General features: G+C 33.8%; 2 protein-coding genes across 6 annotated transcripts; both read left to right on the top strand.

The window, feature by feature from the left end:
* Positions 1 to 348: 348 nt before the first annotated feature.
* Positions 349 to 7,907, top strand: LOC123527662 (proprotein convertase subtilisin/kexin type 5-like). 4 transcript variants are annotated; one of them, XM_045307274.2, is made up of 7 exons: positions 349 to 549; positions 2,640 to 2,700; positions 3,224 to 4,007; positions 5,633 to 5,706; positions 6,302 to 6,361; positions 6,669 to 6,720; positions 6,844 to 7,907. In XM_045307274.2, the coding sequence occupies exons 1-6, from the start codon at positions 520 to 522 to the stop codon at positions 6,707 to 6,709; spliced, it is 1,050 nt and encodes a 349-aa protein (XP_045163209.2). In that variant the 5' UTR covers positions 349 to 519; the 3' UTR covers positions 6,710 to 6,720; positions 6,844 to 7,907. The 4 variants fall into 4 exon arrangements, with proteins under 4 accessions (XP_045163209.2, XP_045163210.2, XP_045163205.2 ...); XM_045307275.2 differs by having other exon boundaries at positions 6,669 to 6,734; XM_045307270.2 differs by having other exon boundaries at positions 6,302 to 6,376.
* Positions 7,908 to 8,129: 222 nt separating this feature from the next.
* Positions 8,130 to 23,620, top strand: LOC123527661 (scavenger receptor class F member 1-like). Of its 2 annotated transcripts, XM_045307268.2 has the most exons (9): positions 8,130 to 8,788; positions 14,721 to 14,777; positions 14,952 to 16,337; positions 17,330 to 17,462; positions 18,872 to 18,939; positions 19,344 to 19,400; positions 20,477 to 20,536; positions 20,860 to 20,907; positions 21,029 to 23,620. In XM_045307268.2, the coding sequence occupies exons 2-8, from the start codon at positions 14,732 to 14,734 to the stop codon at positions 20,898 to 20,900; spliced, it is 1,791 nt and encodes a 596-aa protein (XP_045163203.2). In that variant the 5' UTR covers positions 8,130 to 8,788; positions 14,721 to 14,731; the 3' UTR covers positions 20,901 to 20,907; positions 21,029 to 23,620. The 2 variants fall into 2 exon arrangements, with proteins under 2 accessions (XP_045163203.2, XP_045163204.2); XM_045307269.2 differs by lacking the exon at positions 19,344 to 19,400.
* Positions 23,621 to 24,203: the final 583 nt, after the last annotated feature.

Genomic DNA, 24,203 nt, shown 5'->3' with positions numbered 1-24,203 from the left:
TGATAATAAGGGTTAAATGTTTTACGAGTTCGATTTCCTGGTGAAGGAATGCTTATCATGTTAATTTTTACAGAAAACAATGTGTCTGAAATGAATTATATTCCTATTATGTTGTTCTGTTTGACATGGTGAAGTAATCAGTAAATCAGTACTGGTACTGTGTCTAGGCCGCCGATGCATGACTGGAATACTAGTACTTTTATGAAAAACGGCATTTAAACTGTACATAGAATGTTTGTAAAGTAATGAGATATCAACACGTATTTTCCTGTTTATTTGCTCATGTAAATAAAGGAAAATGTATAGTGTAAATAAATGATTCATTGTACAATTTACTTTTAAGGACAACTGTAAATATGTAAAATTAAATATGACCATTGTAAGGTAAAGAAGTGTTGAATTTCTTTTTTTTTGTCATAGTTTCTTTTTACTTCCTGTTTTAATGTTTTCATATAAAAATTATTAGTTTACAGTAATTTTATATGTTAGGATCAAGGAGGAAGAAGGGCTGATTTATAAATGTGCAAAATGAACGGACTTATAACATCGGTTAGTATTTAATTCTTGCTTTTCTCTGCATGTTTTGTTTTTGTGTTCGTGTGATAGGTAATGTACTGAACACTTTAATTGAAAGTTTGGTGCGTATTATAATCAAGCCTCGTTGCTTTAAATTTAAAAGTCTCCATTTCACAATATTTCATAACATTTATCACGAATACTTTCGCCATACTTCCTTATAAAGCAAACGTTAAAAATACGTCACGGATTTAAGCAAATTTCGCTGTCATCTCGCTGATTTACCGATCATTTTAAAATTATAGCTCTAAATGTTCTGTCGTTGGATTACAATGTTTCAATTAAACAAATTATAATACTGAATTTAATTGCCTTTCTAATAGTATTTGTAAATGACTCCCCCCACATTTAAACTGTCAATTTCTTCACTGAGTCAATAATAAAATATCTGAGTGTTTACGCTAATCCATTTGCTAGTTTTCTATTATACCTTATATACCCTGTTTTATATAACTTAAATTGTAAAGATATTGCATATCGCACACATTTAATTTATGCAATGGCACAATTTAATATAGCACCGACATTTAAGACATTCCAGGAAACATTTGAAAACCCTTTACAACAATGACACAGCTTCATCAATCAACACTATTACAGAGCAATTGTTTCGCACAAACATCTGGTCGTACAATTTAAATCTATTATAATGGTAAACAACATGTTTTAAATTTGTTTGTTTGTTTTGAATTTAACGCCATTTTTCAACAGTATTTCAGTCATGTAATGGCGGGCAGTTAACCTAACCAGTTTTCCTGGATTCTGAACCAGTACAAACCTGTTCTCCGCAAGTAACTGCCAACTTCTCCACATGAATCAGAGTGGAGGACTAATGATTTCAGACACAATGTCGTTTATCAAATAGTCATGGAGAACATACGCCCCGCCCGAGGATGGAACTCATGACCCCGCGATCCGTAGACCAACGCTCTTACCTACTGAGCTAAGCGGGCGAGCTACATGTTTTAAAAGGATGTAAACTAATTATAAACAGTTGTATACACGCACACGTAATGTAGTCAAGTTAAATACTCCTCGTTTAAATGGGTCAACAGAGTTGTTGTACATACAAAACAGACTGGCCCGGTTTATAGGTTGGTCAGGGCTACGGGTATGTATTGTATTGCCAAAGAAATATTTCTATAAAATGCTTCTTCCCCTTCAGTTTGGAACCGTCCATGTTTACAAACACGTTTGTTTATTTTATGAGGAGAAGCAAATTTTCGTAAGATTTATCCCATAAGCAATAACCAAAACTACTTAATGTCATACATGTGGCAAACTACGTAAATGCGTCATCTCGGTTGTGTGTATGATTTGGGGTCTGGTAAACTAAGTGTCATCAAAATCCATTTTCCGGAATCAAACAATTGTACATGTAGTACATGCTCAGTAATTGCAAATATGTCATTTAAAACTTTTCTTTTTATTTTTTCTTGTATGTTCGAGAAATTCTTTAAATTATACAAGTATCAGCATACAAACATTCGGTCATTTAAGGATAAAATCTATAACAGATTCTTTGGAAGCATAGAACGCAAGCAATCAAAATAATAGCAGACACGGTTTGATTACTTCTGTTCATGAGAAGTAATGAAATAGAAGCACCCCTTATACTATCTAACACCAGTTGAACTAGACCTTAATTATTAAGAAATGAATGAATGAACTTAATGATCATAAACTACCAGAAAATAAAACATCACTGAGTTCGGGGAGACCTTTATATTTGCCCGCCACTTACACGGGGTGGCTATCTTTCTTTCACGAAAAGGTACACGTGTAATAGTCCTCCAGATAAGGAGGTGATTTTTCCACTGATTCATCATGTCTTAAAGATCTGTGATACATCCCAGGTGGTAGAGAGAAAGGACCAGCCACGAGAAAAATCCGGGAAATTATTTATAACCAATGCATTTGTCTAATTTGATGACATAACAAATGAAATCCGTGAATCAAACAATTTTACCCGATTAATATTCTGTTACACAAATAAAATTATCGTAGTGTAGTCGCCGCTTTTAAAGATAATTCTAGGATAATAAGCGTGTATTTCTTTATAGATTCCCGCCTTGGTAGTATGCATTTGGATTGTCCTAAGATCAAGAGCTGTATGCGAAATGGGTAAATACATGTTGTTGTTTTTTATAATAACTCCTGTTATCATAACTTCTGTTATTCTTTTTGTTATCACTGATACTAATTAAAGGTCCATTACTAAGGGAAAGTGAGTTGGCAATTTTTTTCACAGCCAGAGCATAGACTTCTGCAAGACACTAAATAATGAAGATTGGCAGGTCAAAATTTACAGAAGGTCTTTGGAACTCAAAGAAATGTATGTGTATTATGTTGAAATTTCAATGAATCGACAGAATGACCCCCCAGGTCTTTTTAACTTTCTTCATACTTCATAGAAAAATAATTGTACATATACTGCGATTTATTTCAAATTTCTACATACCAACTTTCATTTTCCAATAAAATGAAATAGTTTCTGTGCTTTTTAAAAGAAATTAAAATGTTGACTTTCCTTAGTATTGGACCTTTAAGAACGAAATTAACGGAAATGTGAACTTTTGTTTAAGTAACATATGTAACAAACATGCGGAAACTATGCGTATGATACATTCCAAGAACTTTTTTACAGACACGGGCACTATTGATCCTAACTGTGAAGCTGACTGTGCATGTTGTAAAGATCGTGACTGTGGACCACGCGGCTACTTTCCTGAAGGCAACTGTTACATTGGCTGCATTGATGGATATAGAGGAGGTCGTTGCAACCGGAAATGTGATTATCCTGAATGCACTGAATGCCCAGATTCCTCATATAGATGTACAAAATGCAAAGCGGGATATTATCCCGGCTCAAGTTACAACTGTTCTTCGAAATGCCCTACCAGCTGTAAAACATGTACATCAAGCACCTACTGCACAGAATGCATTGATGAATATTACAATGCAAATGGTTTCAATGACTGTCGATATCGTTACTGTCCGTTACACTGTAAATGTGAGCATAACGCGTGTGTGTCATGTGAAAGTGGTTACTATGGTACAAGCTCATCGTGCATTAGTAAATGTCCATCTGCCTGTGACGACTGTTCATCACAAGATACGTGTAGTACATGTAAAGGAGGTAAATATAATGGTTATGAGTTTGACATTACAGATCGTCTTCTGTTAAATAACTGTACTCATAGATGCCGGGACAATTGTATCACTTGTTCATCTTATAATAATTGCTCACAATGTGTGCCGGGTAAATACGGAATGAGCTGTCAGAATGAATGTGAAAACAGGATATGTCAGATTGAGGACTCTAAGCAGACAGCCATTGTAGTGATGGGGGTTATCATAACCTTGCTTCTTCTTGTGGTCATTAGTTTGATTGCCGTAATTGCCGTCTTGAAAAGGCGATCTACAGACAAGTAAGCATAATCATTCATACGCTTTTCACGACAAATGGTAACAAGTGAAGTATATAAATACCGTGTATTGTTTTGAAAGCCAAATTCATTAACTGTTCCGTCATTCTGCGCATTTAAACTGTGTACTTGTTGTAGACATTTTGACAGAAAAATCTCGCTCCCATTTGTTTGTGACATTTCCCACCTAAAAGTATTCCAAAATGTTGTGTTTTATCAAATAAGCAAAAATACACGTGACACTCATGCTCATTATTTTTGTGTGTGTGTGGGGTGGGGGGGGGGGGGGCGGGGTGAGGGTTAACGTCGCCACAATTATAGGTCATATGGCGACTTTCCAGCTTTGATGGTGGAGAAGGACCCCAGGTGCCCTTCCGTGCATTATTTCATCACGAGCGGGCACCTGGGTAGAACCACCGACCTTAGAGTTTAATCAAATTCTATATTGTAGAAAAAAGTTCGATCCAAACGTGCAGAACTACCATTACTAATGAAGATACTGATCTGAAATTTCATTTATGCCCTCAGATGGACTTGGACAATCAGTAAAGATACATATTGACTGAATTTATGACAAATTACCTCCCTTTATCTTTTATGTAAATGAATATACCTAGCAGCTTCTAATGAGGTTGGTTTGAAACATTATTTATAAATTTCTACTTTTACTTACTTTTCGAATATATTGTTGTAAAGGCTTGTACTCTGTTTCTTCTACATGCATATACAATGCAATGCATGATTACCTCCCCTGATTTTAATAAGAATGGATTTATCTCAGTAAGTATCTATAGGATTTATTTGAAATTTCATTATTGTCATTAGTTGGACTGAGACAATCAGGGTAGATAACTATGGACGACTTTATGTCAAATTACCTCCCTTTGTTTGAAATTAAAATGGGTGTATCTCAGTAACCAATGAAGATACTGATTTGAAATGTCATTTATGCCATCAGGTGGACTCGGACAAACAGGGTAGATAACTTTTGACTGAATTTATGACAAATTACCTCCCTTTATTTTATGTTAATGAATATACCTCAGCAGCATCTAATGAGATTGGTTTTAAATGTTATTTAAGTCTTCCGGGGTAAGGAATAGTCATGCTAGTATAAAAATGCAGCATTTGAGCCAAGGACCCTCAAACTTGGTATGGAGATTGGCTATGACTAGTATGTGACCCATAGGTCAAAAGGGACTGTTACAAGAAAATATTTATCCTGATGATATTTAAAGTGTATGCCTATGTGATCTATGTCAAAACTTGTTCTTATCATTAAGAGCAATGGTACTCAGGTGAGCGATATAGGGCCATCATGGCCCTCTTGTTTCATCATGTTTATCTGTATGGTAAATGCAAACCACTTGTGTGTATTTTTGTGACTTCATTGTACAGTGCATAATGTTAGATGATTTTCAAGAATTGTATTTCAAACAGCTTCATATGTTTTTAACAAGATATCTTCCTAAGGATTTTACTTACAAACAGTACATTTCTTATCTGCCTTAAAGCAAGTATGCGTTTTTAAGTTTTGAGTATATATTTGTATTAAATCCGCCTTCTTAGTATTCCTGACCGTCTTTCTTTTCCTATGATGTAAACCCTTCTGTATTCTGAGTTTTCAGAAGCCCTAAAGATGCAGGGGTATCTTTCGAAAGTAAGACATCGTCTTCGATTGTTGGACACAGGAGGAATGAAGGTTTGCTCAAGTTCTTACAATCAGTTTAATTGCTGTTCAATATGTATACAAATTAAGCTGGTTGTATGTAGCAGCTAAAAAACATGAGTAGTTACTTTTGTATGTTTTCATACAATTCGTATCTTAACGCACCACGCAATACGTCTTTGGAGAGTATTGTTTACATTTCTAATCACATAACATTTCATTACATGACATTTGTCCTCTACGGAACATGTTGTTTACTACAATGACGTGGAAAAAAGTCATTGTAAGTAGCCTGTTTTGTAATGATCTAGATACTTACACTAAGTTTTCATGACTTACGGTTATGGTATGTATTGTTCTATTAAAATGTTTTACAATAATCAATCCGTAATCTAAACGTTAACTTTATTTTCAAGTATGAATACATCTGCGAATGTCTCTAAATTACATTCTGGTGCTTATAGCATGTGTAAATGTTGAGTTATGCTCTACCCGGGGCTAGAGGGCGTGGACGTTAGCTTGCACTTCCACTACCGTCCATGAAAAGGCAAAGTAGTACTTCGTTATGATTTTACCACAAACTGTTATATTTTAAAAAACAACAAAACATAGACTGACTTATTTTCAGATTCTTACAGTGCAGACATTTCAAAGACAAGTGAATATGAGAAAATAGAATCCATTCAAGGTATGTTCGTTTTAGGTAAGATTAAGATTCTTGTTGATATTGTTTGGTAAATAATCGTTTTATGTTGTATTTCTTATTTGTACCTTTTGAAATATTTTTTCGGTGTTTAGCATTAATGTGCGCAGTTTTAGATCCAAGTCAAGATAATGGATTTGAACTGTTACGTAAAGGACGATCTATAGAGATTACTCTGTAAGGTATCAGATTACTCCTTTCTTCCATTGTTTTCTTTTCTATGATTTGTTTAATTCGCTAAATATGTTAATCATACCTGTATCATTGAATTGGAGACATTTTATAATTCTAGGTCAAGAGCACGAATATGGACATATCTCATCTGCTGTTTGAACGAACTTCAAGTAAGTCTTTTAAGGTAATAGAAACTGAAGAACATTGTTTCTGTTTGCATTCAAGCTGAAAATCGTTCATACTGATCATGGTTTATGATATAATGATATATATTTTATTCCTTTTTTTTACAGATTTCTGAAGTTAGAAATTGCCTACGGAAATGCCTGAATGAAACAGATACGCCTAATGAATGATTAACCGAATCTGGATATGTTATAGATTTACAATGTTATAGATATACAATAAAGACATATGTGTGTAAACCAGTGTGTGTGCATATCAAAAAGCGTATTTCGTTTTGCTTATAATGGTACTGTTATGCATTGCAGCATCTTAATGTTGAAGTTTTAATGAATGTTGGTATAAAAAGTAGCATTGGAATAATGAAGGCGTTTTCATTACTATTATGAAGTTGAAATCATTAGGACGGAGATGGATTGTTTTATTATTACATTTATTTGTACAGAATGCTCATTTGTAAACATCGTTTACAAACTTCATATATATTAACATAACACTAACTTATGTAAAGGCACTCTAACCAGACAACGATTACAACTAGATGTGTGTAATGAAAGGTCACAGACGGTATCGCTACAGCAATGCCACAAAGTTGCTCAGTAACCTACAAGACTACTGTAAAGCCGTGTTGTGTGATATACCAAATATCAGATCGAAACATTTCAATATGTTAATAACAAAGTAACTTGTATCAACCAAAACATATTTCACCAGTTTTAATGAACTTCATTGGCTGCCCGCACAGTTTATAAATCTTACCTGACATTAAGGTTCTATATGATCATTTCCCATCCTTTTTAGGGCGATGAAACACCGATTATAATTCTAATACCACAAGACAATGTATCAGATTAGAGCGTGATGTATGTAGTGGCAGTTTTGCTTAAACTGATCCCAGGTTAAGGAATTATCTTCCTGTTACGGTTAAGGAAGCTGATTTGTTGGTTCAAATTCAAATTCTGCTAAAGGCGCATTAAATTTTACAACACTTGGCAAACCGACCGATTAACCCTTCATATGAAAGTGTAAATGTCATTTACTCCTTTACTTTTATATCTGTTCGTCTTGTTTGTGCTAATATATGTGTTTATTGTATACACATTTGCAATTTGTAACCATTTACCTATTTCAGTTTAAAGCAGTTAGTATGTAATACTCTTGAAATGATACTTTATTGTGTGTTGTTTTCTGTATACAGTTTCAATAATTATGGAAAAATAGTCCCACAGAAAAAACTTCATCTGTTATTCATTTATTTCGCAAGTAATATGAAAAACTCCTACGACTAAGCAAGCGATTTATGAATAACAAGTGATATATGATAACTGAGAATAGTTATAGCATCCGATTTAACAAGACAGAAGTACTATGGTAAATATCCAGCAGGAAAAACAACGTTCCAAAAATATGGCCCCTCAGACTGCAAGCCTGTTGCAGAGTATGTGTATGATAAACATACATACAACATATATAGAAAAATAAAGCTACGAAGAAGACACGAACATATAAATGAATACATTGCGGCAACGCCTAGGAAGGGTCATGGGAAAAATACTGATGGGGAGTTTAAAAACCAAATCATCTTCCTAAGTTACAGGACAGTGTCAATAAAATACTGATGGGGAGTTTAAACACCAGATCATCTTCCTAAGTTACAGGACAGTGTCAGTACAAATACTGAGGGGGAGTTTAAACACCAAATCATCTTCCTAAGTTACAGGACAGTGTCAGTAAAAATACTGATGGGGCGTTTAAACACCAGATCATCTTCCTACGTTACAGGACAGTGTCAGTAATAGTGAACACGGTAACATAAACGCTAATCCAACCATTTGATACCCGCGTCATTTCTTTCACTAGTTTAGATGTTATCGCGTATTCAGGAAGTTATGTTTGTAAAGCTCTTTTTACTCTTCCTTGTTTACCATTATTGCATCTTTAAGTTTCTTTGCAAACAAGAATTTGGTCCTTACTAGTTCATGTTCATGTTCTGCGGGAAAATGTCCTGAAAAGATATATATTTCAGTTATACGAATGAACTGGATTTCAAACCTGGTACGTAGACAAACATATAGTTAATATATAACGATAACTTATTTGCTGTAATTTTCAAAATCCGTCATTTTATATTTTTTAGACGCGTTGAATGATACAGTAAAATGCTTGTTTGATTTACTTGTTCTTTAATTAGAAAACAGAAACAGATAACTTGTGATAAAAAGAATATGTTAAACGCTCAAAACCTCGCTTTATTCAGATGTTGTTTTTTTTCATATTCGTTTTCATTTTTATGCAACTGAAGGTGGGCATATTAAAATCACACTGTCCGTTTGCCAGTCCGTCCGTCAGTGCGCGCGTGCGTGTAAATTCTCTTCCGGGCTTTAACTCTGCCATGCATAAAGGGATTTTGAAATAACTTGGTAATAATGTTTACCATAATGTGACGACGTGTCATGCGCCAAACCCAGACCCCTAGTACCAAGATCAAATTCACACTTAGAGGCCAAAGGTTAATAAGGTCTGTTTCGTTTCCGGTCCATAACTCTGCCATCCATGAAGAGATTTTGTAATAACTTGGCATGAATGTTTACCATAATGTGACGACGTGTCCTGCATAAGACCCAGATCCCTAGCTCTATGGTCAAGGTCACACTTACAGGTTCGTGTCCGATCCATTACTCTGACATTCATCGAGGGATTTTAAAATAACTTGGCACAAATTTTCCCCATAATGAGACGACATGTCATACACAAGACCCTGACCCCAAACTCTAAGGTCAAGGTCACACTTAGAAGACACAGTTCGAACCAGGGTCTGTTTCTTGTCCGGTCCATAACTCTGCCATCGATGAATGGATTTTAAAATTACCTGGCATAAATGTTCCCTATCATGAGATGACGTATCTTGCCCAAAACCCAAACCCCTAGCTCAAGGTCATGGTTACACTTAGAAATCAAAGGTTAACATGGTCTGTTTCTTGTCTGTTTCATAATTCTGCCATTTATCAAAGGATTTGAAAATAATTTCACACAAATGTTAACCATATTGAGAAGATGTGTCGCATTTATGATTCTGGTCTCTCAGGTCAGGTCAAGGTCACAAAATGATTCATACCTAAACTATTCTGACACAATTTGCGCAGACAACTGTAGCATTCTTGGGTACGCTTCGGGGGCATTTGTCACCAATAGTGACAGCTCTTGTTGTGCCCATATTTTCGTTTCATTCTTTGATGGTTTGTATTTGCCTTTATATAACATAATAATATGTTCATTATTTGCTTAAAGGTGCAAAATAAAGACAAATAGACATAAATCATAAAACAAGACTACACATTATGAAATATGCTACTAAACATTACGATAGCCGTTCAATATTCCCTTGAAATCAACACGAGTACAGAGAAGCAAATGATTGTTTCTGTATTTTCTTAGACTGACATGGGTGGTCATTTTGTCCTACTTTCGTGTTTACAACTTTTCCGTAATCGGTCGGAAATTCTTCGGGATCACGTGATTTTAAAATTAATTCAAACGAGTATCCGTTTAAAGACGCGCGACAAAATAACTGTATTTCCATGATGATAGTTATACACGATTTGCATGAAAAATATGAGATGTACAAATTTTTAGTTTCAAATTGACAGTGACATAAATTATATTAGGCCAAGAGAATGTGTTTAATGTCTAAAATTCTATTGAATTAATGTAGCCATATGTACCTTAATCAGTGTATTTAGGTAAATATCAATCACATTTTGTTTCTACAGTGTAAGATAGTTATTCTTAAAACTATGCTGAAAAGAGATTAACTGAAAAGGTGTGCAGATGGTGTTGTGAAAACACTTTTATTCGGGAAGGGCCTTAATTGGCCTCCCGAAAACTTGTAGTATAACTGTATATTACCTGTATCATTAGAATGATTTTCATGAAGTTTTTGTGAGTTACAAGAATGTTGAATTCCCTGTGCTAAGTTTGTAAAAATCATATTATCGTTTGGGCCTATATAATATATGTTGCATCTATTTATAAATTTTAGTCTCGTTTCGGATGATTCTTCCGAAAAAATTCGAAGATGCGCGACGTGTTCGTAAGCAGTCGGAAACCATACCTTCGGTTTGAAATTGGCAATCTTTTTTTGTTTATTTGTTGGTTATTCTTGAACATATTCATGACCTCTTGGTCAGATCCGATGAATTGGGTCATATTTTCAGTAAATAGGAAGTCTCAGCTACAAACTCTGGTTTTCATATAATACTCGTTTGGGTGTTAGTTGTGGACCTTTAAGTGCATACATTTAATGAATATCATTTTTAATATGATGCTAAACCTTTCTCATCTGCCATATCGGCATTTGATATTTCTCTGTCGTGTTGTCACAGAGCACATGGTGGAATCTTAGATTTTTATGCAAAAATTGAAATAAAAATTAAATATTGATGCGGAGTTTCGAACCCACACGGACATGGACAATATACTTTACCTCTGAGATATTTTGTTATTTGTACTAAAACTAAAAATATGTTAGAAAAAATGTTGAATTCTCTATGTTCCATTTTAATGTATTTATATATATTCATGTTTGTAAACATCAAGTTATCGTTGGGGTATAGTACAGTTAGAACAGAGTGCTATAAGGAAGTTATTTATTGAATTACTATTATATGTTGAACATGACATACAAGAAAAAGATTCAATGGTTGTAGAGCCTCGTTACCGCCAAAACAAATAACTTCGATCTGCACCTACAACCAGTAAAAGAATCTTATAAGGTGCAAACGGATTGTTATCTACATCTGAATATATAATTAAATAGATAGAAAGGAAGTAAATACATATAAGTACATGCACACTTTCTATATGCATCAAGCTCAACAACAAATTATATATAAACTAATTTATATGTGGTATCATTACACTACAGAAAGTCTTCATTCCAGATGTTTCCGAAAAAGCGGATCTACAGGGTTTGTCTCGATTGATATGCAAAATACATCTGAAAGCACATGGTGCGCGTGTCATAAAAAGTAGAAATACTTGTTTCAGTAGATTTTTGGTCGGGGCATGGCAAGTATTTTAAGTAATACATATATTGTTCTATTGTTTTGATTTTACACGTGCCTTTCCAGCTATGAAAAACGAATTTTACAAAATGTTGAGAGATTCAATGACGTAATCATATATATTATATACTATATTTATTTTTTCCTTATGACTGATATGTTTTCTTAGGGTCACATCATACCTGTAAATGATCATTGGTGACAGATATCTTTTTTTTTCTATTTTGATTCATTTGTTTGGAAATCAGCGGTGATGTTTAGTTCTTGTGTTTATATAATAATGCGTAGATTTTGAAGTAGGACATATTTTGAAAAACAATGCCGGATCTAGAAATATTTTACATAGATAGCTAAATAGTCATAGAATTATCAATCAAAGACTTCGCTTTCCTAAGTAGGACCAAATGTTTTGAGGGTAACTATTGCCTTACAGATTGAAACATGAAGTGTAAAAAATTTAGATCAATTCAATCTATCATGTTTTCAATAGAAAACAACGGCAGATGAAATTTGAACTTTTAGGTACAATGTAAATAAAATATTTCAAAAACAGTTAAATTGATACTAATCAATATTGTAGCATAATGTGAAATTAAGGGCTTCGTAAATACAAAGCCCCGTCGAAAAAACACACACCGAATATTTTATTCAGAAGTAGTATTTGTTGTTCAGTTAGCTTCTGAAACATCACCCTCTTAATAATAAAGGTTAATAGTTTGGTAATGACACAGCACCCATAACGGAATATCATATATAATGTAGATGTTGTGCTGCTAGTAACTTATATGTCTCCCCGATTCATCGTTATTTAGAAAAGATTGTATGTTTTCTTAAGGAAGCAGGATTAATATTTTTCATAGATATGATCATATGTCAACTTGTGTATGCATGTTCACTTTGCATAGTTTTGCGAGTGTTCATGGCTCTGAAAAAAATTTGTCAGACGAGTGAGCCATATTTCTTAAACTATTAAAATTACTGGAGGTGGAGGGGACGAATGATGTCGGACACAATGTCTTTTATCAAATCGTCATGGAGAACATACGCCCCGCCCGGGGATTGAACTCGCGACCTCGCGATCCGTAGACCTACGCTCTCCCTACTGAGCTAAGCGGGCGGGCTTGCAAGTTAGTAGGTGGTTTCAATTCTTTTGTTTTTCACGTCTAATCGTCATGGTGGAATCTCTTTTTTTATTGGCATAATACAATGATGCTGCTGTTGAAAGCCGTGCTTAAAAAACAACCAGAGCGAAAAAAGTTTTTAATTGGCATTGCAGTATTTTATGACGACCTGGACTTCTTGATCTGTAATATTTCAACTGTTACGTCAGAGGGTAACAATTTCTTGTTACAGTAGATAAAGGTAACAGAAAGACAAACCAGCAACTAATATGTAAAATAGTCTACATTCTTTCCATGTCAAATTTAAATTCAATCACAATAAATGCCACAGCATTTCACAACAGTTCAAAAGTAACTTTAGTATATCCAAAAATGATAATTCCTCTCTTCCTCTCCACAATTTAAATAAATCCTTCAAATAATCCTTCAAAATATTAAATATCTAAACTGGTAATATTTTGTAATTAAAAATACAGGAAAGATTTCATTAATATCTATAATCTAAGTTCTAGCCTGTTGTCAGACAGTACCCTATTTAATATATCATAGAAGGTTCCAGAACTTTCATGTAACACTAAGAATGAATAAAAAGAACATTCTAGAAAATCAAGGAAAATCCTTTCTAAAAATAATTGTTTATCAGTATTGTTACACAACACAATAGAATCCTCTGGACTACAAGTTACACGATGTCTTAAAACTAGGTCAGTAAACACTGACTAATCAATAAAATTTAAAGGAGGAATATCATATATAACACAACCAAAATGAACAAAAAAACCCAACAGATATGAACAAATATCCACGTGCAAACAATGCTAAATAGAATGTTCCAGTTTTGCTTTGTCGGTCGCCACGGCATTTGAGTTACTCCCTTAAGTATTTTAAACAAAACAAAACAAAACAACAAAATGTTCCGATCTTGTCTCAGTTAATGCAAATTTAACGAGATCTGACATGAAGTAAAACCACAGTCGCCAGAGACGTGCAAGATAAGGTTACCCGTCATACATTATTGATATTTGTTTGTTCCTTTATTTTAGCTTTAGAGTGACTGTTTACTCATAACATTCGCATAGCAACGATCATTCCCGAAAAAAAAGTCAATGTTTAAGCATTTATTTCTCAGAAATGGACTTATTTATTATCTAACTGATCAACACGGGAATCGAAACGTATATTTATAGGTGGTTACGGCTGAGGTATGATGAACACCATTGGCCAGTGTAATCTGTCCAATATTATATTTGCCACAGACCGTATAATAGCGGCTTCCCGCGTTGCTCATTTTTGGGTAGAGTTTTCTTGTTGTGTTTGATCTTGTCGCTGTATTTTTATATCATTAGTTCTTGTTTTCATTGTTACAATAACCGATTTATGCTACACAGTGGTGCTTGCGCCAGTGTTCTTTACAATTCTGTATCAATCTTTGGTCCTTTATTTGTGTCCGTGCTTGATGTCCTACTGTTCTGTTAGTTTGTCCATCTATTGTCCATTTATTCTCGTGTATATTGAAATTGTTCAATATCTATACATACATTACAGTTACAGTCTGCGAACCCTATTCTTTCTGTGCATATCTTTTCCTGTTTGAACGTTTTCCTTGTTTTTCTCTGAGGATACTGTATAATGTCGCAAATCATTAGAGCATACGTAGATGTCATTCATCCACACTTCCATATATACTCTGTTGTAGGATATCGTTTTGGCGACTGCATTCTTGGAAAGTGAACATTCCTTTTCTTATTTTATTCCTTGTGTTGTTGCGGAATAATTGTGTAAATGAGTATTTCTCTTATTCAGCAGATGGCAAAATGATGACGTTCTACTTAAGACTTTGCATTTTGCGTTTGATAGTAGGTGAGTAGAATGTATATTCAGACAATAGTTAAAATATATAAGATTTCAAGAAAGAAAAGAAATCAAATATCAGATAAAATTGCTGTGTTATTGCATAAAATTGTACTTAAATTAATATAAGTAAAACTATATACAGAAAATATCACCGAACTTCATTTGTCGATCAAATTGTAGTCTCGTCGGCACTGGAATGTTACAACAGGACGGACTGTAAGTGTTGCGTTGAAACTGATTGTGGCGTACATCCTGTATATACGGATATAAAATACCATTGTCGCAAAGGATGCATTGATGGTTACAGGGGCGCCCAGTGCTATATTAAATGTCCAGAACACTGCATAGCTTGTGATAAATACTGGTCAGTAACATGTACCAATTGCCTTGATGGTTACTTCCTTGGAACAAGAAAGGACTGTAAAGGAAAATGTCCTTCCAACTGTAAAGCTTGCTATTCTTTATCGCATTGTAGCAAATGTAAAGAAGGGTTTTACAGCAACGGTACCAATAATGACTGCCGATATGCTTATTGTCCGGCTAACTGTGAATGCGAAAATGAAACATGTATCAAATGTAAAGATGGCTTTCATAACACAAGTGTATTATGTGAAATTACCTGTCCTCCAAACTGTGCTTCTTGCGTTTCCAATGAAATATGCACAAAGTGCAAAGACGGATATTATAGCGGATTTAAATTTGACATTGAAGACAGTGGTAAATCGGAAACATGTGGTAATAACTGCAGACAGTCTTGCAAACGTTGCACATCGTATAATGAATGTACACAATGTAATGAGGGGAGCTATGGAGTGACTTGTGAAAAGCATTGCGCAGTAGGATGTAATACAATTAATTGTTCTCTTACTACTGGAGAATGTGATTGCCGCGAGTCTTTTATCGGCACGGACTGCACCAATTGTACAGCGAGTAAATACGGATTGTTATGCAATATGTCATGTCCGTCGACTTGCATAAATGGATTATGTGACAAGAATTCTGGAGATTGTACAACTGGATGTGTAAATAATAATTTTACTGGAAGAAAATGTTCCGAATGTACAACTGGTATGTTCGGAAACATGTGTGACGCAGCGTGTTCTGGTAACTGCAAGAGTAATACATGTAAACGGGACAGCGGGAAATGTTTAGACGGATGTTCAGGCAATTTTAATGGTTCCTTTTGTAAAAAATGTGTTTCCGGTAAGTTCGGACCGGAATGTGAATTGGACTGTCCCGAACGATGTCGTGATGGAATATGTCAGAAAGATTCTGGACACTGTTTAACTTGTGATGGAAACTTTGCTGGGGCTGCATGTAATAGCTGCATACCTGGATTTTATGGTATCAGTTGTAAAGCAAAATGTTCTCAACACTGCTTAAGTAGTACATGTGACCAAATAACAGGAAACTGCCTCCCTGGGTGCATGGTTGGTTTATTTGGTCCAAAATGTAATACGTCCTGCAATAGCCAATGTATTGACAAATTGTGCATGCAAGATGACGGCAAATGCACAAGGGGATGTTACACGCCCTTTGATAATCATTTGTGCTCTCTAATTACAGGTAAAGTATAATTATATTATGCGTATCATATCATAAATATCAGATATTTAAAGTGTAACAAATAAATTCTTTTCTCAACATTTACATATTCAGTGAATAAAATGTGCATGTCATGCCTTTTAGAGCCGTATCTTATTTAACGTTATTTCAAAGAATGAATAGTATTTATTGCACTTATCACGCTATGTTACAACCACATTTGTAATAACAACCAGATTTGTAATAATTATAACATTTTTCGTTTTTATTACAAAAGTGGTTGCAAAGGTTCAACCATATTTGTAATAACCAGATTTGTAATAAAAATCGCAAACATTTTTTTTCGGGAGATGTGTTTTCCCACGTGATATTCAAGATTATGCATGCGATATTATGCACGTGCAGGTCGAATTAAACTGTCCTGGGTCATTTAAGACTCCAAATGTTTTACCTGAAATCCTTGTTCATGGACATATTTTACTTTAAAAAATTATTACATTTCTCGTTTTTATTACAAAAGTGGTTGCAAAGGTTACCTATTATACGCACATTGTTAAAAAAAAAGTTATTACAAATATGGTTATTACAAATGTGGTTGAACCTTTGCAACCACTTTTGTAATAAAAACGAGAAATGTTATAATTATTACAAATCTGGTTTTTATTACAAATGTGGTTGTAACAACGCTATGAACATAGACACGGAAATAACACTATCAATTTGTGCAATTAATCATAAAGAGAGTTTTACTTCTACTACATATTTAAGAACTAAATGTTATTACGGGTATAAACCACATTGGGAATTTTTGTAAAATTAATAGCACGATTCGTGGATAATGGTGTAATAATTATTGATAAATATTCTAGGAATGCAAAAACAAACATATACAACTTGATATTAGATACATCTTTATGAAAATCGCCCTTGGCTATGCTATTTTACTATAAACATATGCATAACTGTGACGTTATTCTTATGAATTGAATCGTTCTATTTTGTAATTTTGCCAGAAAACCAGGAGTCAGACGACTCTACGCAGACAGCTATTATAGTGATGGGGGTTATCATAGCCTTGCTTATTGTTGTAGTCATTGGCATGGTCGTTTCTAAATTTGCCGTCTGGAACAAACAATCTACGCAAAGGTAAGCATTTTATTATCATTTGCTATTTTATAAAGAAAAGGTACCTAATAGTAACAAATAAATTTTAAAACTGTAATATATGCATCGTATATTATATGAAATGCAAGTCATTAACAGACAAGTCATAATACGCATTAAAAGATACTTTTTAAACATAACTACATGGAAACAAATATTAAACAAACATATACTTTATTCTACAACATATTTCAGTATGACTGACTGTTTCTTTGCAGTATCCTTACCATGGTTACGATGGTATTATAACATATTGCTTAAGTACAGTAATCTGTTACACTTCTGAATTATTTGGGCGTTTTAACCTTCTGACGCATGTGAAGCCAAACAAATGAGACGGATATCCTTTGCAGAAATTGATTGTGGAAATCATTTGTTATTTTAAACGTACTGTTACTTAATTAAATTTTACTTAAATGGATAATTTTAGAAGATATGCGTTGTGAACGTGTGTACTTTATATGACTTGATGTGCTTTTACCGATAATCAACATATAATAAACCTCAGTTTCTATAATCAAATAAACTGGCGTTTAAACTCTTTATGAAATTCAATTGCCGAAGTCTTCAAAGGTTTGTACCTTTTACTTTATTTCTTTTGAAAAGTATATAAACATATATATTTTTGCAAAGTTCTTTTTAAGTCATTCAACATGCAAAACAAAACTGACCAATATAACTGCAAAAAGAAATAGGTCACTAAAAGGGATAAAATGTCTAACATCTAAGCAAACTTTAACAATAAAATTTGTAAAGAAATCCCTTGGAATCATAGAAGGCAACCAAGTAGAATAATAGCTGACTCGGTTTGATTGAATCTGTACATGAGAGGTAATGTAAGGTGCGACAACCCTCACGCCCCCTAGCACACGTTTGAGCGGAATTCTATTACAGTCAAAATGGGCGTACTCCATGATTCCAAAAGACCAGAAAATATAACAACACTGAAAAGACTCACAGCTAAGAGTGGCCCTGAGTACCCATCGTATATAATATTGCTATAATTAGAAAAGATCGTATCAATTTTGAAAGTAGGTTTAGTTTAGTTTAGTTTATACTAATTTATTTTAGGCCGATTGTGAAGCAATGTCTACAACTTATTTGAACCGCTCCCGACACCTCATTCCTTATGGTGAGCGCCAAGCAAGAGAGCCATTTTCACGTCTTCGGTATGACGCGGCCGGGGATTGAACCCACGACCACGCGTACTCGAAGTGGGTGTATGTGTATGTGTGTGTGTGTATATGTGGGGGGGGGGCGGTGCGTTCGTACGTGTGTGTGTGTGTGTGCGTGTGCGTGTGTGTGTGTATGTGTGTGTGAGAGAGAGAGAGAGAGAGAGAGGGGTCTTCCGTTTGTTATTTTATAACATCTCATATATTCGGTGTTTTCAGAAATGGCAAAGGAACAGATGTATCTTTCGAAAATACAACTTCAAATATTGAGCACAGAAGAAATGACGGTTTGTTTTCAGTTCTAAATATAATTCAAATTAATAAACAGCTGGTTGTCAAAAGATAGATTACGTCTTCAAATGTTGAACAATAACCAGTGTATAGTACAGTATTGGCGTGTGTGTAAAGCAGCATCAACAGAAATATTATTTGGGACTCGGTTGTGTTGGAAGGTGCTTTGTCTTGTCTGGCACAGTTTCTTGTTATGGTGGTAGTTTTGTTTGTATAAATTCTTTCAGTATATAGAAGCTGTTCGCGAATAAAACTTGAAATAATTTAACATTAAACATTTTACTTTCTGTGGCTCAAGAAATTAATTTATATCAAAAATTGCAAAGTCATATCTTAACGCACCACAGTATACGCATAGTTAGAATATTTTTTCGTTTCCAATTATGTAACATTATTACAGAACATATGTCTACTGAGCTACATGCTGTTTACTACAACGTCATGGAAGAAATAAATGGTAAATAACCTGTGTTGTAATAATCTAGGGACTTAAAGTGATATTTTACGACTAACCACCATACATGTATTGTTCTCTTTTAATATGTTAATTAAATGAAAAGTAAATCCGTAATTTCAAGGTATGCTATAAATTGCCAAATTCACGGATATTGATTTTGGTTATTAAAATGTCAAAGACAATTGAAAAACCTTTTTGTTAATTCTATCCTACATTTACTTAAGAAATAATATATCTCATCCAGTGATTTTGTCGTTGAATAAAATCATTGTTTAGAGTTCAGATGCGAAGGAATTATATCACGAGGGCGCAGCCCGAGTGGTATGATAATAGGCCTACGCATCTGAACGACAAACAATGAGTTTATTCAAGAGCGAATCACTAAATGAGATATATTATTTCGATTCTAACACGTTACCAAGGCTTCTAAGTATATCCTTGGCGAAGTCCATCAGATAGTTGCCTGTTTTTGTTGGTTTCTTTTCCAACGCGCCACTATTCCGTTTTACTCTATGACGTAATAATTGTGACGTCAGAACAGTGAATCGTTGTAAAATAACACATAACTTTCAGCTTTCTTTGCCGACTAGATAAATGAATCGAGTCTTAATTAGTTAGAATTAAATATAATATAAAGCTGACATACACAAATTAATAATCTAGTATCATTTCTTTCACGGAGATATATCATTCGAACAGAAAAATAAATACACAAATATTAACACACATGTAATCCAAGTATGAAACATTGCATGATTTTAATAATCAGAAGTCAAAATCACGGTATTGCTGGTTTATTTCCTATCGTAACTAAACCAGATTCTTGGACTCGAATATCATATTTGAAGATAAAAGTATCTGAACTGTCATGTTTTTGATATAATTATTTTGGCAAATAGCTTTTCGCACACCTCGTATTTGATAAGCCTACAACAGTTTCGCATCACGTTCATGTATAATGTTATGAATAAAATTAAAAGGAGAATTTAAGGTCAAATTGATTGCAATTTACTGAAAATGTATAGTATCTCGTCATATTCTTGCCATAAACTGTTGAAATCAATATTCATTTTTAGACTCCAGCAGTGCGGACAGTTCAAACGCAGTTGAATATGAGAAAATAAAATCAATTCAAGGTATGTTCATTTAAGTCATGTTTGGGAATCGTGTTAATGTTTATGGTAAATGATTGTTTTTTTGTACCTAATTCTCCTCTTATAGTTGTTTTAAAGACTGTACATGGCATTAAGGCGTGCTGTTTCAAATCAAAGTCTAGATAATGGATTAGAAACTTTACTAACAGAAATATTTATCATAGAGATTATGTTAAGTTTTCTTTAAGCTATCTCGTCACTCCTACGTTGTTGTTTTACAAGATTTGTTTTAGTTACTAATTAAGTTATTCATATCCATATGAGTAGAAATTGGAAAAATAAATTTTATTGATATGTAATTCTAGTTCCAGAACACGAATACGAACATATTTCGTCTGCTGTTTGAACTGCAAGTAAGTATTTTCACATAATAGCATCCGATAAACAATTTTTTACGTTTGCATGTAATTTGAAATTCATACATGATGAACCATTTTGATAATTCTTAAATAGACATTTTATTCTTTTGAACAGACAGAAGAAGCCAGAAACCATAAGGGCAAGCTACACCTATATTGTCTGACTGAAACAGATACGGCTAATGAATGAATAACCGAAACTGAATATATTATGGATTTACAATAAATCACACATGTACACTTTATCTTAATGTGTTAATACCAAACTGCATATTTAATTGGAGTGTTATTTACTTCAACTGTTTATTGTTGTTTTTGTGATCAGAATATAAAGTGAACTTTGATCTTATCTCTAAGGAATAGTTTACTTGCCAATTAACGTTATGTAAAAAGCTAACATTGTACATATATAGTATCTTATTTAGTCTAGAAATGCACAAAAATTCCAACACGTTTAGTAGAAACATTCATTTTGTCAGTGATAAATTATTCTTATGTATTTTGAAATTTAGTTTTGGAAAATGTTTTACGAATGATGTTGAGCGGTTGTATGAAAACAAAACAGAAAAAACATAGTAGGCTTGTCCTACCACTGTTAGAATAAAAATGGCAAACATTCTTCGCTAGTTTCAGCTTTTAAAACTATTCAAAAGTTGAAATTATAAGAATGATCAAATCAATATACAAATGAAAGTCATTTTGAGGCATAGAAAACGACTCAGACTCGGTTTGAATAACTTGTTCGTGAGAGAGGATGAATATATAACAATCCTCACATACATTGTATGGAACGACGCAGCTGTTGGGACATTTCATGATCTGTCGTCCATATTGTCACACATTCATGCTATTATGTTGACATATGTATAAAATTGTCTAACATTTGTCTAGTTATGCCAAGCCGCTATGTTTAAATCTCAAAATGCGATGTTACCCTATTACACTAGTGTCATTATGTTAAATAACTAAATAATGGTGTCAAAAAGTGATGTGAACTTATTCATATAATGTTTTATTTTCTCAAACATATAATTATGTTATTTCTGTGTCGAATTGTGATGCTAACTTGTTCAAAATGTATATTATCATGTCGATGACAATTTACGGTATTGTGTGGTGAGCATGCGGTGAGCCTATCCAAAAAATGTCTTCTTATGTCAAATTGTGAAGTCGACTTGTCAAAATATTGTCTTGTTGTGTTTAAAAGCTATGTTAATATGTGCTAATGCGGTGTCGCACTTCTCCAAGTAGTGTCATTTTATCAAACAACTATTTCATTATGTCAAAATAGGAATCTGACTCGTCCAGATAGTATCTTATTATATCAAATGGTAATGTTAATGATTTCATGTCAGTATGTGATGCGGTCTTGTCCAAACAAAGTATTGTTATGCTACATTGATATGCTTTAATGTCAGTTATCAGGTGTTGTGGTCGGCGCCGGACGTTACCAGTGATTGCGGAGGTAGTTTGCGCCGCCTGACTGTGGCTAATCTTTACCTTGGAAATTAGAACTTTTTATTTATATTGTGTGTGCATTTGTTTTGTATTTTTATGTACATTTTCCGTTGTATATGAAAATGAATAAAAGGGTCGGAAGCCTGAAGCGTTAGGCAAATAGTGTATTAATTATACAGGCGTAAAACCTTCAGTTGAATGCCTTTGGTTCATATAGCATCTGTTCATAAGAACTGGTAAATTACGACGGTCGATCTTTCCCTAGCATAGCTGATATAACACTAATGGTAATATTGCTTATTATACTTCTGAAATATGATCTACCATAATCTTAGTCGTTTGAAACGAGTTAAATATTTCAACATGTCCTGTGACATTAGCGCTTCATCCAGATCGAACAGTGTGAACATTTCTTTGTCTTTGTATAAAATGTGGCTGCCACATTTTCCGTTATAAACATAAAAATACATTAATTTTTAGTTAAATCCTATTTCTGATAATTACTTTCTTCACCCTATTTCTGATAATTACTTTCTTCAACATTTGTCAAAGGCTTGAATATTGCTGGATGTACAAGAATTTTTAATTGAATCTATTGTTTTTATTACCTCCCTTTATGACTCTGTTTATAATGGTTCATGTGCAATATTAAAAGTATTGCTTTTCGTACCATGTAAGTACACATAAAATCTTTTTGGAATGCTGTTTCATCTGTTTTTAAGATAAAATTTTTAAGCATTACAGACCATTAATATTGTCTGTTTATATCGAGGTATAGAAGGATGTCTGATATAATACAGTTATCTTTCAGTTAGATTTGTAATGTAACAGGTTTGAAAGGTTCGGAATATTGTATATTCTATAAATCATTGTCTAATATGTTACGGAGAAAGATGATAAACTGTAATACTTGAATCAAAATAGAAAATATTGAAAGCTTTCTGAATGATCAAACCTGTCACAAAACATGTAGCCCAAGGGTTAAACAGGTATACTTAGTTGTTTATACCATTTACTTCCGGGATCAAAATTAAATATGTTTAAAGAAAAGGCACGACGAATTGCGTAATTTTACATAGCGGCTAGACTGCTTAATTAAATATATATGCTGAAATATAATTATCTGGAGGGAGAGAGAGAGATGGGGTAGAAATGCTAGATTGATAAGGTCACCATCACTTGATAATATTTACGTAAAAATGTCATGTTTAAATATCAAAGACTGTTGCTATGTCAAATAAAACTGGTTAAAAGGTTATGTTTGTTGTATTAAATGACCACGCTACGTTACAGAGTAAAGGTTGATAGTTGATATTGAAACCTGACCTTAGCATATGATAATTGGTATAAAAAGTAGGCCTAAAAGCTATACTAGAAAATGTTCCATTTAAATTACAAGAAAACATACGACCGGTAAAGCATGGTGGAATTTAGATATTACCTGCCGATTGTACATCCTTCATTTATCAGAGCAAACCTACGGAATTACGTTAGGACCATCGCCTTTGAATGTATTGATCTGAAACGCGATACTACGATGATGGAAACGCAAAATCACGAAATTACGATAACGAAAACGCGACAACACGATGATGATAACGCGATACTACAATAACGAAAACGCGACAATACGATAGTACGATGATGATAATACGATACACTATCGCGTTTTCACCATCGTACTGTCGCGTTTTTACCATCGATCTATCGTATTTTCGCGATTTTCGTTATCGTAGTATCGTGATTTCGCAATTTCATTATCGTACTATCGCATTTTCACCATCGTACTGTCGCGTTATCACCATCGTTCTGTCGCTTTATCATCATCGTAC

Source organism: Mercenaria mercenaria, chromosome 14 (assembly GCF_021730395.1).
Source record: "Mercenaria mercenaria strain notata chromosome 14, MADL_Memer_1, whole genome shotgun sequence".
Classification (NCBI taxonomy): domain Eukaryota; kingdom Metazoa; phylum Mollusca; class Bivalvia; order Venerida; family Veneridae; genus Mercenaria; species Mercenaria mercenaria.
The sequence above is the reverse complement of the archived record's forward strand: the minus strand, read 5'-3'. Positions and strand labels throughout refer to the sequence as shown.

Coding starts and splice junctions, on each gene's coding strand:
- LOC123527662 (XM_045307270.2), top strand. CDS start 520: ATGTGCAAAATGAACGGACTTATAACATCG. Junction 4,008..5,632: donor AAAAGGCGATCTACAGACAA/GTAAGCATAATC, acceptor CTGAGTTTTCAG/AAGCCCTAAAGATGCAGGGG. Junction 6,377..6,668: donor TCAAGGTATGTTCGTTTTAG/GTAAGATTAAGA, acceptor TTATAATTCTAG/GTCAAGAGCACGAATATGGA.
- LOC123527661 (XM_045307268.2), top strand. CDS start 14,732: ATGATGACGTTCTACTTAAGACTTTGCATTTTGCGTTTGATAGTAG. Junction 17,463..18,871: donor AACAAACAATCTACGCAAAG/GTAAGCATTTTA, acceptor CGGTGTTTTCAG/AAATGGCAAAGGAACAGATG. Junction 18,940..19,343: donor TGAGCACAGAAGAAATGACG/GTTTGTTTTCAG, acceptor ACATTATTACAG/AACATATGTCTACTGAGCTA.